The following is a 17,987-nucleotide window of genomic DNA, read 5'->3' on the forward strand; positions in this document are numbered from 1 at the left end:
GATAGAATGTAGGAAGTAAGAGAAAAAACTAAATGTCCTTCCAATGTTCTACCACCCATCGCTTCCCTTCCAGCCTCATTGACCCAACTATAAAATGTGCCAGGATCTGTTCAGCCTTTTTTTAAATTAAATCCTCCCAATAATATTGTTCCCATTTTATAAATGAGGAAACCATCTGGTGAAGGCTAAGTCACTTGCTTAAGATCATAGCTAGTAAATAGTAGAGCTAAAGTACAAACCGACATCTGCCTTGTCTAGGTGGAATCACACACACAGTTCAAACCCATTAACAGTTGTTAAAGGGTCAACTGTATTTACATTTATTCAGATGTTTCCTGAGAGACTGTTGATTTATTGGCACAAGTTATGATCGGTAACTTCCATTAGGAAATAAGGATTTCCAATTTACCGTATTATATGGATTTAGGTCTAATTAACTAACCTCTGCATTAACCTTTTAAAAATATAATTTCCTACATGGTTCAAGAATAATTAGTTGGTACATGGCCATGACTAAGTTCCTGGAATCTCAATACATGAAGTGATTAACATTGTGCTTTTTCTTTGGATGGATATAGTTTTTAAATACCGTGTCTAATTATTGACAGTAACAAATTCTGGTAACCCACAATGCTGCAAAAGAAGTATGTGTTTTTAAGTATAAACATTGTAGTCTTTTGGTGCAAACAACAATTTGTACTATGATTTTGTAGCAAGTTTTCAGTGTTATTCTATGAATCAATTGTCTTTTTTGGTGGACTGAGTTCATGAAGTTAAGTCAATCTCCTTTAATCAGGCCTTGTTGTTAAATATTCCAACTATTTTGTTTCCACGAAATTTCCTTGGTTGAATCAAAGGTTGAGATACAGTGTTACGGACTGGGAATCAGAAATCTTCAACTTTTTTTCTAAGCTTTACTTGAATGAATCTGAATAAATTCTTTAACCCATACGAGTGGAAGAAAAAATGACTGTAGCTTATAAAAATAAAAAAAATTAGGACACTTTGATATATAACCCTCTGTGGGGGCAGAGCCCCAAAAAGTAGTTTCCAGGCTCTCGGCCTCACATAGAAAGGTGTTGGCTCAGGTAGTAAATGGCCAACTGTGATTGCATGGCCATCAGCTGTGGCTAGTTGGCCGTCAGCTGTAACCAGTGAGCCATTGGCCACTAATATAACTGCTGTGGCTGTGCTAGCAAAGAGGGAGAGAGAGGAAGAGAGGAAGAATGGGGGCTAGCAAGAAGATGGCAGCTGGGCTGGCAAGCGTGGATGGCGGTTTGCGGACAGTGTGGATCCAGCCTCCAGTGAGAGTATAGTGCCGCCAGAGAGAATATAGTGGTATGACTCCCCTACCTATGGCTCCGTGGGTGTTCCTTTTTGGCCTCACCATATCCTGCGTTATGAGGGGAGTGGGACCAGAGACCCTGCAGGCCTCCCTGCATGACAAATGGCGCAGCGAGCAGGGTCTCCCACATGACACCCTCTTTTGCCAGAGTAATACTGTATATTTATTAATCATTGGTATGCTATTCTCCTGTGCATAAATTTGCACTATACTTTTAAAAATCCTTTATATAGCCATTTGTTTTAACTTTCAGTATTGGGAAGCAGGAACACAGAGAAAACTAATTTTTAAAAGCTTTAGTTATTTATTTGAAAAGATGTGTCTCCATTCCACTTCTGCCAATGCATGTGTTGTGATGGGTGACACCTGTGAGCACTAATGCTCGTAGTAAATAGGTAGAAAGTCTTTCAGTCAAAATAACCTTAGTGTAAGCTTGGAGACCACAGAAGCACAGGCTTAGGTTATGAGTGGAAGGAAACCACGCTCTGCTGTTTCCCAACTGTGTTATCCACATTCTACTATTATTGGAAATGAGAATTCTGAAGCAAGCAGATTATGTTTTGTATCAGTTTAAGAAATTAAAACAAACCGTAGGGACAACACAAGCTTATGTTAAAGATATACGCTAAGGTACAAAGTGTGACCTGGGATCAGAACACAATCAAATTCCCTGCGCCAGCATTTCTCTTACCACTTAGATCAGAATCAATTGGAGGTGCACCTGGGCCCTACCTCAGGCTTTCTAAATCAGAATCTCAGAGAATGAGGTATGATAAAGAACCCTTTTAACAAACGCTTCACATGCCCACTAGGGTTTGTGAACCACCCCCTGACTTCTTATTCATTGATTAAATGAACCAATCCCTCAGTCCTGACTCATTCATCCCTTGATTGAACACTATTATTGAGTGTGGGGACAGAGTCCCAGAGAGCAGTTTCCAGGCTCTCAGCCTCACATGGAAAGGTGCTGGCTCGGTTATTAGATAACCATCAACTGTAATCAGATGGCCATCCTCTGTGGCTGGGTGGCCATCAGCTGTTACTGGTTAGCCATTAGCCACTAATATAACTGCCGTGGCTATGCTAGGGGGTTGGTTGGTTGGTTGGCAGAAAAGCAGATGGCGGATTGTGGCTAGCAAGTGGGGTTAGCAAGAATGGATTGTGGATTGTGTGGATCCTACTTCCTGTGTCTCACCCAGCCACCAGCGAGACTGGGGTATAGAAAGACCCCATGTTGGGGTACTGGTGGATGTTTACTTTTGTGTCTTGACCAGCCGCCATTGAGAATATAGTGGTATGACTCCCCTATCTGTGGCTCCGTTGTTGTTCCTTTTTGGCCTCACCATATCCTGCGTTCTTGTGAGGGGAGGGGGACCAGAGACCCTGAATGACATTGAGCCACTTTTCATTGCATAATAGTGTGCTAGTTCAAATGTGAGGAATAATACAGTATAAAAGACATTAGCTGCGTCAGGTGTTTTACTACCTAATTAAGGTGACAAAACGTATCCGCAATATATATGTCGTGCGGGAGACCCTGCTCGCTGTGCCATTTGTCATGCGGGGTACCCTGCTCTCTGCACCATGTGTCAGGCAAGGCGTCCGGCGGGGTCTCAGCTCCCGCTCCCCACACAAGAACACAGGATATGGTGAGGCCAAAAGGGAACACCCACGGAGCTATAGGTAGGGAAGTCATACCACTATATTCTCGCTGGTGGCTGGGATGGAGACACAGGAAGCAGGAGCCACACTGTTCGCAACCCTCACTGCACCGCTTGCAAGCTCAGCCCCCCTCTTCTTGCTAGGCCCCGTTTTTTCTGCTAGCATACCCACGGCAGTTATATTAGTGGCCAATGGCTCACTGGTTACAGCTGACGGCCAACTAGCCACAGCTGATGGCCATCCAATCACAGTTCATGGCCATTTACTACCTGAGCCAGCACCTTTCCATGTGAGGCCAGGAGCCTGGAAACTGCACTCCTGGCTCTGTCCCCACAATATATTAATAAATAAGCATAGTATTTGGATTCAAGGTCAAGGTAGCATCAATAGTATCACATGTAACATCCCAAACAAGAGAGACGTCATTCTGTTCTGGTCAGAGGACAACTGGAGCAACAATCTCTCTTATCCATTACTTCACTTGATTACTAAAACCATTCTGTGAAATAGATACTATATTATTTAGCAGAAAGAAAATTGAGACTGAAAATTGTCAAGATTTGACATTCAGTTACGCGACCAGTAGGAAGCAGAGAAATGTTCATGACTAGATTTTATAATTCCTAGACTAGTGTTCTTCTCATTATCATACCCCACGTGATTTTTTTTCTTACTTAAGCAGTCTAGAGAGAGAAGCATTCAGATAAAATGAAATTACTTCAGCATTGGATACTTTGGTTGAAAAACAAACGAAAGGAATTATTCCAAATCAAATAAATGAATAAAACTTCCTTCCTGTCAATAAGTATTTTATGTTCCGCTACCAAGCCATCAAGCAAGGATTCTGTTCCAAAAAGAAAAACGTGGGAGAAATCCAGCATGTGGTGAATGTGTTAGGAGAAAATAGAATACCTGTGATGGTTTATTTTACGTGTGAACTTGGCTGGGCCACAGAAATAAATGTGTGAAGGGAGCCCCAGCATCCTTAAAGAGCTCTGTGATCACTCTTCTCTGTAGCCCAGAACTTAACAGTGGAAATTGCTATCACTGATTTGGCAAACATAAATGCAATGGGGATCCTGGGGTGACAGGGTCCGAGTGGTGACCCTCAATTGCCAAAGTCACAGTGGTCATGGTTGCTGTAACAAACAGCAATCAAAGCAACAACCAGAATACACTGACTTGTACAGACAGACCTATGGTATTGACTGGTTGATTGTGGGGTTCCCAGAAGTGGAATAGATGGTATGCCTACTAAATTCTCACTCGATCTGTGTAAGCAGAAAAGTTCTAGGTCAACTGAACAAAAGTCTACCTTGAATCATAAAACAGAGTCATGACCCCTTAATCAATTCCCAGACTTGAGCCAGTACCTCTTGAATGAAAGAAAGACTTTGTCTCCTTGAGAAAGGACCCTGGTATGTTGCTAAAAATGTATACTTTTCATCTTTCTCCCCACCTTCCCGAGAGGGCTATACAGCCTTTTGCCAGAGTAACTGTACACTGGGGGCGAGGAAATAATGAGAGATTTTTGGGACTACTGGACGATTGGTCTGAACTGACATGTATTCCAGGAAACCCCAAACATCACTGTGGTCCACCAGTCAGAATTGGGGCTTATGGAGATCAGGTGATCAATAAAGTTTTACCTCGGTTCCTTCTCAAGGTGGGCCCAGTGAGTCCTCAGACCCACTCTATGGTTCTTTCCCCAATCCCGGAATGCGTATTTGGAATAGACATGCTCAGCAGCTGGCAGAATTGGTTTCCTGACCTGTGGAGGGAGGGCTGTTATGGTGGAAAAGGCCAAGTGGAAGTCACAAGAACTGCCTCTACATTGAAAAGTAACAAACCAAAATAAATACATTATTCTTGGAGGAATTTCAGGGATCAGTGCCACCATCAAGGACTTGAAAGATTCAAGGGTGATGATTCCCACCACATCCCCATTCAACTGGCCTATTTAGCCTGTGCAGAAGATAAGTTTATTTTTTTAGAATGACAGTGGACTGTTGTAAGCTTAACCTTGGTGATGACGCCAATTACAGCTGTTACATCAGATGTCATTTCATTGTCTGAGAAAATTAACACATTCCCAGGTACCTGGTATGTGGCTGTTGGTCTGGCAAATGCTGGACAGCAGCTATGGAAAAAAGTGTGGAGGATCCTTAAAAAATTAAAAATAGAATTCCCATATGATCCAGCAGTCCTACTTCTGGGAACATATCCAAAGGAAACAATAGAACCAACTCAAAAAGATATCCGCACCCTATTGTTTATAGCAGCATTATTTATAATAGCCAAGACATGGAAACAACCTCAATGTCCATCTTGCCATTTGCAAAACCATGGGTAGACCTTCAGGGTAGTAAGCTAAGTGAAACAAGTCAGTAACAGAAAGACAAATGCTGTATGATCTCACTTATATGTGGATTCTAAAACAACAACAATAAAAACTGATAGGAAAAGAGATCAGATTTGTAGTTACTAGAGGTGGAGAGTGTGGGAAAGGGGAATTGGAGAAAGGTGGTCAAAAGGTACAAACTTCCAGTTACAAGATAAATAAGTACTAGTGATGTAATGTACAACATGATAACTATAGCTAACACTGCTGTAGAAAGTTGTTGAGAGAATACATCCTAAGAGTTCTCATTACAAGGAGATTTGTTTTCTTATTTTCTCCATTTCTTTTTATTGTATTTATATAAGATGATAGGTGTTAACTAAACTTATTGTGGTAATCATTTCATAAAATAGGTAATTTAAGCCTTTATGCTTAAATTGAAACTCATACATAAATTGAAACTTGGCTGTATACTTGAAACTCATACAGTGATGTATGTCAATTGTGTCTCAATAAACTGGAAAAAATAAAGTATAAAATATTGGTGATCTTATTTTATGAAAGAGAGAAACAGAGAGAGAGAGAGAGATCAGAAAGTGTTTGCTTTCACCTAGTAAGGCGAGCAATATACCTTCACTGTCCCACCTCAAGGGTATATCGATTAACTCTCTACCTCTGTGTCATAGTTTAGTTTGCAGAAACCTTGATCACCTTCCCCTTCCACAAGATATTACATTGGTTCATTACATTGATGATATTATGCTGATTGGACCTACTGATCAAGAGTAGCAACTACTCTAGACTTATTGGTAAGACTTTTGCATACTAGAGGGTGATAAATAAATCCAACAAAAAATTAGGGGCCTTTTATCTCATTGAAATGTTAGAGGTCCAATGGTTTGGGGCATGTCAAGATATCCCCTCTAATGTGAAGGCTAAATTGTTGCCTCTAAGGTTGTAGATTTTTCCTACAACCAAAATTGAAGGCATGATGCCTAATGAACCTCTGGATTTTAGAGGCAACATATTCCTCATTTGGGTGTTACTCTGGCCTACTTAGTGAGTAACACCAAAAGTTTCTAGTTTTGAGTGGGACCCAGAACAGGAGGAGAGTGCCACAGGTCCAACATGCTGTGTGTCACATGATCCAGCAGACCTAATAGTACTTGAAGTGGCAATGGGAGACAGGGATGCTCTTTGGGTTCTTCATCAGGTTTCTATTGGTGAATCACAACACAAGTTCTTAGAATTTTAAAGCAAAGCCCTGCCATTGTCTATGGATAAATAGTCTCCTTTTAAGAAACAGCTGTAAGCCAGCTACTGGGCCTTCATAGAGACTGAACACTTAACCTTGAAGCACCAACTTACCATGAAGCCTGAGCTGCCCATTGTAAAGTAGATGTTGTCGGACCCACCAAGCCATAAAGCGGTGCATGCACAGCAGCCCTCCATCAAGTGGAAGTTGTAAATATGTCTGATCAGTCCCAAGCGAGCCCTGAAGACTCATATAAGTTACAGGAAAAAGTGGCCCAAATGCCCATGGTCCCCACTCCTGCTGTATGACCATCTCTCTCCCCGGCTGCACCTGTGACTTCATGGGTAATTCACTACAATTCAGTTAACAGAAGAAGAGAAATCTCAAGCCTGGCTTACAGATGGTTCTGCACAATATGCAGGCTCCACCCAAAGTGCACAGCTACAGCACTATAGCCCTTTTCTGGAACATTCCTGAAGGATAATGGTGAAGGGAAATTTCCCCAGTGACCAGAACTTCAAGCAGTGCACCTGGTCAGATGTGGGTTATATATTGATTCATGGCTTGTGCCCAGTGGTTTAGATGGGTGGTCAGGGACTTCGAAGGAACATTACTGGAAAATTGATTACAAGGAAGTCTGAGGAAGATGTGTGTGGAGTGAGAAAAATACTTGAATCCTATATAAATGCTCACCAAACAATGACATCAACAGAGGAAGATTTCAATAATCAAGTAGATAGGATGACCTATTCCGTAAATACAAGTCAGCCTCCTTCCCCAGCCACCCCTGTCATCACCCAATGGACTCATGAACAAAGTGGCAATGGTGGCAGGGATGGAGGTTATTCATAGTCTCAGGAACAGGGACTTCTGATGCCCAAGGCCAGCTTGGCTGCAGCCACCACTGAGTGCCCAATCTGCCAGCAGCAGAGACAAACACAGAGTCCCCAACATGGAACCCTTCCTCAGGGTGACCAACCTGCTCCTTAGTGACAGACTGATTACCTTGGACTACTTCCATCAGGGAAGGGTCAGTGTTTTGCTCTTACTGGAGTAGTCACATATTCAGGATATGGATTTGCCTTCCCCACACACAATGCTTCTGCAAAACTGTCATGTGTGGGCTTCCAGAATGCCTCATCCACCATCATGGTATTCCACACAGCACTGCTTCTGACCAAGGAACTCACTTCATAGTAAATGAAGTGTGTGATGGGCCCATGCTCATGAATTCACTAGTCTTATCATGTTCCCTGCCATCCTGAAGCTGCTGACTTGATAGAATGGTGACATGGCCTTTTAAAGACTCATTTACATTGCCAGCTAGGTGGCAATACCCTACAGGGCTGAGACAAGGTTCTCCAGAAAGCTGTATATGCTCTGAATCAGCCTCCAACATGTGGTGCTGTTTCTCCTATAGCCATGATTCATGGATCCAGAAATGATGGGGTGGAAATGAGAGTGTTACTGCTAACTATTACCACTAGTGGCCCAAAAGCAAAATGTTTTGCTTCCTGCCCCTACAACATTGTGCTCTGCTGGGCTAGAGGTCTTAGTTCCAAAGGGAAGAATGCTTCCATCATGATACACAACACTGATTCCACTGAACTGGAAGTTCAGACTGTTGCCCAGCCACTTCGAACTTCTGATGCCTGTGAACCAACAGATACGGAAGAGAGATACATACTAGGCTGGCTGGGGTGATTGATCCTGACTACCAAGAGGAAATTGGACTGCCACTCCACAGGAAGAGTATGTCTGAAATACGGGAGCTCCCTTAGGGCATCTCTTAGCGTTTCCATGCCCTGTGATTATGGTCAGTGCGAAACTACAACCCCATTCAGGGAGGACTACTGATAGCTCAGACCCTTCAGGAATGAAGGTTTGGGTCATCTCATCAGGTAAAGAACCATGACCAACTCAAGTCCCTGTTGAGGGCAAAGGGAATACAGAATAAGTAGTGAAAGAAGGTAGCCATAAATACCAGCTGTGACCATGTGATCAGTTATAGAAATGAGGACTGTAATTGTCATGAGTGTTTCTTCCTTATTTTGTTATGAATACATTTGTGTGTGTGTAAAGCAAATATGTTTACTATCTAATCCTTTTATCGTGTAACATAAAATGCACTGATTTTATATCATAGTATTTACATATTGTTAACTTTACAACATAGTACCGTGTTTTCCCAAAAATAAGACCGGGTCTTATATTAATTTTTGCTCCAAAAAACGCATTAGGGCTTATATTCAGGGGATGTCATTCTAAAAAATCATGCTAGGGCTTATTTTCCGGTTAGGTCTTATTTTCAGGGAAAGACAGTATTTTAGTTATGGGATATCAAGAAGAAGAATAAACATCACTCAAAGACTTTGCATTCTCTCATGGAGAAAGGTTTGTAGGTTTTCAGTTGTATGCGGTATTGTTGTATCATGTCAGGCAGTACGGCTTTGTAATTGCCTTTATTTTGAGATTAAGTATGGTTTAAGGAGATGGGTATGAGTGCCAAATTGATGAGGGGTGGACTTATGATGGTTAATTTTATGTGTCACCTTGGCTGAGCCATGGTGCCCAGACATTTGGTTAAACATTATTCAAGATGTTTCTGTGAAGGTGTTATTTGGATTAGATAACATTGAAACCACTGGACTTTGAGTAAAGTAGATTACCCGCTGTATTATGAATGGGCCTCATCCAGTTAGTTGAAGGCCTTAATGGAGCAAATTCTGACCTCCCCCAAGAAAGAGTTCTGCCAACAGACCACCTCTGGACTCAAACTGCAACTCTTCCTTGAGTCTCCAGCCTACAGATTTTGGATTTACCAAGCTTCCAGTCTCATTAGCCAATTCCTTAAAATTCACTCCCCTCTTCTCTCTCTCTCTCTCTCTCTCTCTCTCTCTCTCTCTCTCTCTCTCTCTCTCTCTCTCTCTCCCCATCTCTCTCCCTCTCCTTCTCCCTACACACACACACACACACACACACACACACACACACTCACAGAGGGTGCCCCCAAAAATGTATACACATTTTAAGAAAGGAAAAAACAGTATTAAAACTATAATACTCAATGGTATATACCTATACCAAAGATGAATACAAGTAGTATGCATACATTTTTTTTGGTTCCCCCATATATATACAAATTTTGACAATTAAGTTTGCGAACTCATCCTAGAAAAAATGCATACCTCATTTCTGAATATCACTATGGTTACCTTCAAAGTATTCTCCTTGGGAAGCTATGCACTAACGCCAGCACCTAGTCCACACTTCAAAGCAATTTTGGAACTCTTTTTCTGGAATGGCCATCAGAACTTCTTGTTGTCATATTACCCTTGATGTCCTGAATTTCATCCAAATGTCTTCCTTTCACTATTTCCTTTATCTTTGGGTAAAGAAAGAAGTCCTTGGGGGCCAGCTCAGGTGATTAGGGAGGGTGTTCCAATATAGTTGTTTGTTTACTGGCTAAAAATTCTCTCACAGACAGTGCCGTGTGAGCTGGTGCATTGTCGTGATGCAAGGGCCATGAATTGTTGGTGAAAAGTTCAGGTCATCAAACTTTTTCATGCAGCCTTTTCAACACTTCCAAATAGTGAACTTGGTTAACTGCTTGTCCAGTTGGTACAAATTCATAATGAATAATCCCTTTGATATCAAGAAAGGTTAGCAACATCGTTGCAACAAGTTCGTGAACTTAATTGTCAGACCTCGTGTGTATGTGTGTATACACACACACACACATACAGACACACGGTGCCAAAAAAATGTATACAAATTTTAAGAAAGGATAAAACTGAAATTTCACTGATGGTAACCACTTTGAGCACCTCTTGTAATTGCAGAAGTCAAACATGACTTGTATTCATCTTTTGTTTTCAATATATCTTGAATATTAATATTTTAATACATTTTTTTTCTTAAAATGTGTATACATTTTTTGGCACCGTGCGTGTGTGTGTGTGTGTGTGTGTGTGTGTGTGTGTTTGTGTAGGTGTGTAGTATACGGCATGTCATGTCATCTGCAAAATAAAAATAGTCTTCAATTCTAAGGAAAGCATGAAAATGTGTGTACTGACTTACAATCCATTCAGTATGGTTCATTTTGTCATTGTGTTGATCAACTATTCTTTTATTTATAACCTGACCAATTTATAATTCACCAAGAGGAAATACGGAGCATCAAGATTTACATTTGATTGTAACATTCTTGATACCATTTCAGATTCTTCACATGTTGACTGATATTTGACTTATCTACAAATAACAATAATAATAGCATGCATTTTTAAACTCTTCATCATTTAGCAAGAATGTTTACACATTAATTATTCACACCTAACACAATGTGTAGCACACAGTAAGCACTCAATACACCTGTTTAATCAAGTATGATGAAATGATGAATTTAGGTTATATCTTTTTCCTTTTTCATTTTTGTGAAATTTGGAGGTTTTTGTTTTGTTTGGATTTGTTTTGAAGACTTAATAATAAGCTAAGCAGAAGCAAACTTGGAAGAAGACGTTGAGGTGATTGCTAAATTTTGTATTCTTAAAGCCAGGCTGAACTATTGCCCAGAGGTGGGGCTTTTCAAATTGTTTTTTTCTTGAATATGGAGCACTGCTAATCCAATTAGTGAGGCCTGAGCCCAACAGCTGCTGGCAAGACCCCTGGGGGTTTATATTCCTCCATCAAGAACTTAAAAGTTCTCTCAGAAAAACTTTATGTAAGAAGCCCACAGTGAAAGTTACCTAAGTTCATTGCTGAATTGTATAATTTGGGATATACTCAGAAAACTAAAGCAATAAAAATAAAGAACTTTTTCCCACTAAGTACTTGACAAAGAAATATGTTATATATATATATATACACAAGTTTTATGATAAAAGACCTTTCCAAACCTGTGAAAACCAAGAACCAATATCCTACCTCTATGCCACACAGAGGGGAAAATGAGGCAGATACATTTGCTTCATAAAAAGGTTTACTCCAGAATTGCAAAGGTTGATACGAATTATTGTCAAGAGTTGTTTTACTCACTTATCCCAAAATACACATACCTCTGTTCAAGTGTGTTTGTGTGTGTATTAGCATGCTCAAGTTACCATGACAATGTACGACAGACTAGGTGGCTTAAACAACAGACATTTATTTCTCACAGTTCTGGAGGCTGGAAGTCCATGATCAAGGTGCCAGCAAATTCAGTTTCTGGTGAGAGTGCTCTTGGCTTATAGAGAACTGCCTTCTCACTGTGTCCTCACATGACCTTTCCTTGGCGTCTGTTCAAGGAGAGACTGTTCCTCTTCTTATTAGGACACTAGTCCTATTATCTTAGGGCCTCACCCTTATGACCTCATTTAACCTGAATCACTTTCCAAAGGCCTTATTGCCAAGTACCATCACATTAGGGGTTAGAGCTTTGACATATCAATTTGGAGGGAACACAATTTAGTCTAAAACATGTGTAAAGTCAGCTGAGCCACACTTTTAAAAATAAGGAAGTTTGTTTTGCAAATTTCTTTATGTTTCTAGTACCCACAGCAAAAGAAGTGACTATAAACGTACCAGTTATCATTGCTTTCTAAGAAATTGTTTTTTAAACTATGTATTATTAAATTACCTTTTAAAGTGGAAAGAAATTACTGCCATGAAGGAAGACGTTTTACCTTTAATTCCGTGTCAGTGTTTTAAAACTACTGTCATTTATTTCATTTGCCTCTAATCTTCCACAGGGACTTGTAATGGACATTATGATGTTTTACAAGTTTGCATTCTCCTTTTTTTCATTGAATATTATTTTGTAAATACGTTATCTTAATTCATCATACTTATTGAAAGAATTCTAGTGTTTAATTTTAATGAAGCAGAACAACTTCCACTTACTGAATTTTATAAAACACCATTGATTTTTTTCAATTTACCTGCCCATATTACTGTGGACGTTGCCAAGCAAAACTCCATTGTCTACGTGAGATATCTCTTAACACACAACATACTTTGAATTTTCAAAAAAGGCAAAAGAATTACGTATAGATGAGATTGATTTGATTATCCATAGAATTATTGATATACAGCAACCAATAATAATTTTTCAGCTGATCTCATGCTGGTCCAATTGCCAGTCTTTCTTAAGTTTGCTCATAATAAGTTTAGATGAATAAAATTGAGAGGCTCAATCTAAACGAAAGGTGGGGTTAGTAGTCTAACTTATAGCACAGAGACGGAAAAAAAAATTGGTTAAATAAAAAGTGAAAAACTTTTCTCTGGAGAAATCTTCCTTTATCTCTACTTGGAATACTATCAAGATTTGCCACATGTATAATTTACTGGGGTAACTGTAATTAGTTATGAATGATTCAATATAGACAAAATATTGTATGGCCGTGGATCATATTTATACTTAGCTTCACAATCAGACATCTCATCTTTGAAGCTTCACTTTTTAATAGAATGTGCTGAATATTATAAAATGAGAAATTAAGAAGGTCCTAGAGCAATGGTTCTCTGAAGGGGACAAGTTTTCCCCCAGAGCACATTTAGCAACATCTAGAGACGTTGTGGATTGTAATATCTGGCAAGGGGAAAGAGGGACGTTATTACCACATTGTGAGTGGAGGCCACGGATGCTGCTAAACACTCTCTATTGCACTGAACAGTGCCCCCCACCACCACCACAAATTTATCTGTCCCAAAACGTTAATAATTCCAAGACCAAGACCTTGGTCAAGAGTAAGATTCCTGAGAGGCAAAGCACCTTGTTTCTTTTAAAAAAAATGTTTTTCTCTTAAGGACTACCAAGAAATTTGGATAAACTTGTCTACCTTAGATGTTTTCATCTTATTTTTTTTTCCCCTAGAGGAACTACCCAAACAATAAAATCCCCATATGCTGCAAACTGCAAAAAATGTATCACTTGGCACAACTATTGTGACTCAGTATTGTAACATCTGTTCTTTAGAAATGAGAATAGCCTCATTTTACTGTCAAGTGGAGAGTAAAAAACTCTCTATTTTCACTAACAACCATGGGAAAACTGGTGATCTTAAGGAGAAAAAATTCTCCAGAATAGAAAGGAAGAATCTAAGCTACATACAGCCTGTTCACTGCCACTCCCGGCATCTACCCAGTAAGTGGCACATTGTTTACATTCCATAAAAATACGCTGGATGACCCTCAGAGGTCTCTTACTTTTTCATTCAAGCATCAGATATCTTGCATTATACAGGATGATTCTGGTGATGGGCAAAGAGAGTTACGCTTCTTATGAGCATGAAGGAGAGGAAATTGTTCTTTGCTCTCTGCACTGGTAATTTGAGAAGATATGAAAGGCAAGCCATGACCTGGTCAGCTGTTCTGAACATATTCCTCCTTCTGGAGTTGCATATCCTCTATTACTGACTATAAAAATATTTTAATTTTAAAATAATTAATTATTTAATGAAGTATATCAGCAGTTAAAAAACTCTTGGACCTTGCAAAGCAATAACATACAGATGGGTTGCAGGGGTCTACAACCAAGCCTTATCTTGAAAGTAGAAACAAGAAACACACAAAATATTTCCAATGCAGCTGTGATCTGAGGATGAGGAATTCTCTTTGACGTTTTTCAGTATCGCGTGCCTTGATTAGAGTCATGGCACGACTCCTCTGCCACCTGGTCTTCATGATCGGGTGATGAGTGCCAGAAGACACTGGTTTATGTTTTCTTTCCTCCTCAGAGCACTCAATGTACTCCACCATAGTGTTTGTTGTGTTTGAGAAGCATTTGGACTGAGGACAGAGCAGGAAAATTCCGTTCTTTGGGAACATTATGTAACATGACAAAAATTAGCATTAATTGTTGTTTGCACAAAGTTCAGATGTGGTCTTCAAAATAATATTTCTCACATCAGCCCTCATAAAAGGGGCTTACATAGTAGTTCAAGGAATATAACTAATGTGCTTTGAAATCCAGGTGTCCTAAAGTGAGTAGTGTTGATGATTTATCCTTGATTCCTGTTATATTTACATTTTTAACAATCTGTAATTATCTTGCTTATTTATTTACTTATCTTTGTATCACTGGCTTCCTCTGCTAGAGGGATAGCAAGGATCTGTTTGCCTTATTTATCTGTTTACCTTTAGATTTAGCACAGAGCCTGGCAAGGCAGGTGCCCAAAATTATAGGTTGAGTCAATTCATGAATGAATGAATCTTCCAAAGGCAGAGTTCTGCCCAAGAACATAACCCCCAAATCCTCAGAATATCAATTATGACTACAGATTATACCATGTCCATTACGACTGTGGAAAGGCATTGTTCCTTAAGGAGTTACTGGCAGATTGATCGTGTCTGGAGTTCAAGAGGCAGGAGGGTGTTGACTCTTTGACTTGTTTTCCTTCTTATTTATAAACCCTGATATCAGGGTTGGTCCCAGGAGCTGTGTATGTGTAACATACACCCAAATCCTTCCCGGGCAGAGAGCCCAGGACTCGCTGTAGTCAGAACAGTCAGTGGACAGAAAGGAAAGTCGGCTCCTGCACCACCAGCACTGTTTCGTTCAGACCTCTCAGCGGCTGCTTCCAATCAACAGTCTTTAACCTGGGGCCTAAAGACAAAACGTTTCATGTTGCATTTCTACAGCCTGTCGTGCTTTTTGTCAGGGGCCATGGCATCGAAGCGCTGCAGCTGGCTTCCCACGAGTGCTTCACCTATTCTCCTTGGAATAGGGCCTCAGTGAACGGCGCACTATTGCACCTGGTGCTATTTCAGGACTTAACAGGCTTCTGGGTTGTGGCTTCTCCATTCAACCTTCTCCACCCTTTGTCATTTGCAATGTTTCAACCCCATCAGCATCCTATGAAGGAAAGGATGGCACCCGACCCATTTTCAGCTCAAGGAAGAGAAAAACATAATTAATAAGAAATGACTAGGTAGTCTAGGGCCAGTGAGGTCAAGTGAAACTAAAAGTTATTTGCTCCAGTACTGTCTCTAAATAAAACTGTAACTGAAATACTAAATACATCATTGTTGTGTGGGGTGACAGGCGGGGTCTCTGCTCCCGCTCCCCGCACAGGAACGCAGGATAGGGTGAGGCCAAAAAGGAACACCCACGGAGCCATAGATACGGGAGTCATGCCACTATATTATCGCTGGCGGCTGGGTTGGAGACACAGGAAGCAGGAGCCACACAATTCTCAACCCTCACTGCTCTGCTTGCAGGCTTAGCCACCATCTTCTTGCTAGCCCCCATTTTCTGCTAGCGTAGCCACAGCAGTTGTATTAGTGGCCAATGGCTCACTGGTTACAGCTGACGGCCAACTAGCCACAGCTGATGGCCATCCAATCACAGTTCATGGCCATTTACTACCTGAGCCAGCACCTTTCCATGTGAGGCCGAGAGCCTGGAAACTGCACTCTGGGGCTCTGTCCCCACAATCATAATTTCAAAAAAATGGAAAGCTATTCTAAGCTTTGGTTTCACAGGTTATAGGGCCACTCCTAGCCTTATTTACATTCTTGTAACCCTGAATTGCTTTCATTTCCCCAATAGAGGTGCTACACCACAACTCAGACCTTTGTTCTTCCTCTTTATTTAGCCTGAAACACCCTTACCACAGCCCTTCTCTGCCTTCAAGTTTCACCTCAGATGTCACCATCTGTACAGGCCTTCCCGAAATGTCCAGATCCTGCTGTGCACCTCTCCTCTGTGCCCCCTTTGTTTTAGCACTTCCCATATTGTATGTGTATATGTAGTGATCTCTTTATGTGTTTGTCACCTTCATTAGGAATCGCCAAGCTATTCCTTGTGAGCAGGAACCATGTTTTACTCATTTCTGGCCCACAGATCCTGGCATAAAATCTGGCGCGTATAGTGTGCTAAATAAATATTGATTGAAGTAAATCATTGCCAATAAACCATGATGCTAGGTATCACTCTCTCTGAATTTTTCCCACATTCAAAACTCTGCAAGCACCAGAAACACTGTAAATGATTGCATCTTAGAACTTCAAAGAATGTAATCTTTTGTTATTTCTCTTCCTTTTCAGGAATCTCTTTCTGGAGCCCTAAAAGACAACGGGAAGAATCATGTCCATGATTGCAGCTTTCTATAGTGGCAAGTCCATTCTCATTACTGGGGCCACAGGATTCTTGGGCAAAGTGTTGATGGAGAAGCTATTTCGTACCAGCCCTGACCTGAAAGTCATTTACATCCTTGTGAGGCCCAAGTCTGGCCAGACACTGCAGCAGAGAGTTTTCCAAATCCTAAATAGTAAGGTATGACTTATGGAAAGAACCTTAAGGCAAAGTGACTCACTATGTTGTTCCCTTATAGCCTCAACTATCCTGCAAACAACTGCAAACAAGACAGCAAACAACTGTTGGTGGAAATAAAGAGAGAAAAGAGTGCTTAGGCTCTGTCCAGGGCAGGTGAACACATCATCTATGTTCTGGAAATTACTGAGTAAGAATCAAAATGCTAAAACTCCCAGGGTGGCCTCTCCAGGCTTGACAAGTTCATCTGAACTCTTCCCTAATTTTCTTCTAAATTTAAGACAGTCTTCCCCCCACTTTTTGGATATTCTATATTATATTACATTACATTATATCACATCACATCACATCACATCATATCATATTATATTATGTTATGTTATATATGGGACAGATACGATTACTAAGTAGCCATGCAGTAACATTTTCAATTGTTTAAACTCCACAAGGTTTAACTGTTAAAACTTTATCTGTGGTAAATTGATATTTCTATTACCCCCATTGTATTTCTATTATACCATAAGTTCTTCTAAGGAAAAAACATTGAAGTGAAATATTCTATGTGTGAATGAGCATTTGTGTATCAAACTCTCTCATTCCTCCAAAATAGTATTATGCCTGTTCTCTCATGTTTTAATTTATAAATTTGAAAGCAGTATAGGCTTTGGTCTCAAACATACATTGGCTCAAATTCTGGCTTATCAATTTGTTATCACTTCACCTCTTCAGCCCCAGTGTGCAGTATTTAAAATAGAAACAATGATGATGACTTTCCAGGATTGCTTTAGAAATTAAAAGAAAAGGAAGAAACGCACGTATCTCGTTCATAGTTTTCTTTCGAATATACAGGGTCACTTAAGGTTGGTAAAAAGACAATTTAACTAAGGTATTTTTATTTACAAAGTCTCTTTTCCAGTGTGTAGGAATACCAACATCTAATGTGTATCTGATAGCCCAGCACATTATAGATGCCCAGGAACCCTCATGACCACATTCATCTGCTGGCATCAGGATGAGATTTGGGTACAAACCATCGTCAAGAGCATCAGAAAAGCCCTAGCTCATAGCCTGACTCAGCAGTGGACAGACCATCATAACTGACAGTTACTGGGCACTTACTACATGGCAGACA

General features: G+C 40.4%; 1 protein-coding gene across 3 annotated transcripts in view; it reads left to right on the forward strand.

Annotated features, from left to right (window-relative positions):
- Positions 1–17,987, forward strand: part of FAR2 (fatty acyl-CoA reductase 2) — a 125,943-nt gene that overhangs the window by 66,719 nt on the left and 41,237 nt on the right. For all 3 annotated transcript variants that reach the window (XM_088798643.1, XM_088798641.1, XM_019737199.3), the window contains one exon: positions 16,630–16,858. In XM_088798643.1, the coding sequence (XP_088654769.1) occupies positions 16,670–16,858 (189 nt within the window). In that variant the 5' untranslated portion in view covers positions 16,630–16,669. The remainder of the gene's footprint in view (positions 1–16,629; positions 16,859–17,987) is intronic.

This window comes from Rhinolophus sinicus, chromosome 1, assembly GCF_057876585.1.
Source record: "Rhinolophus sinicus isolate RSI-liver-muscle chromosome 1, RSI-T2T, whole genome shotgun sequence".
NCBI lineage: Eukaryota > Metazoa > Chordata > Mammalia > Chiroptera > Rhinolophidae > Rhinolophus > Rhinolophus sinicus.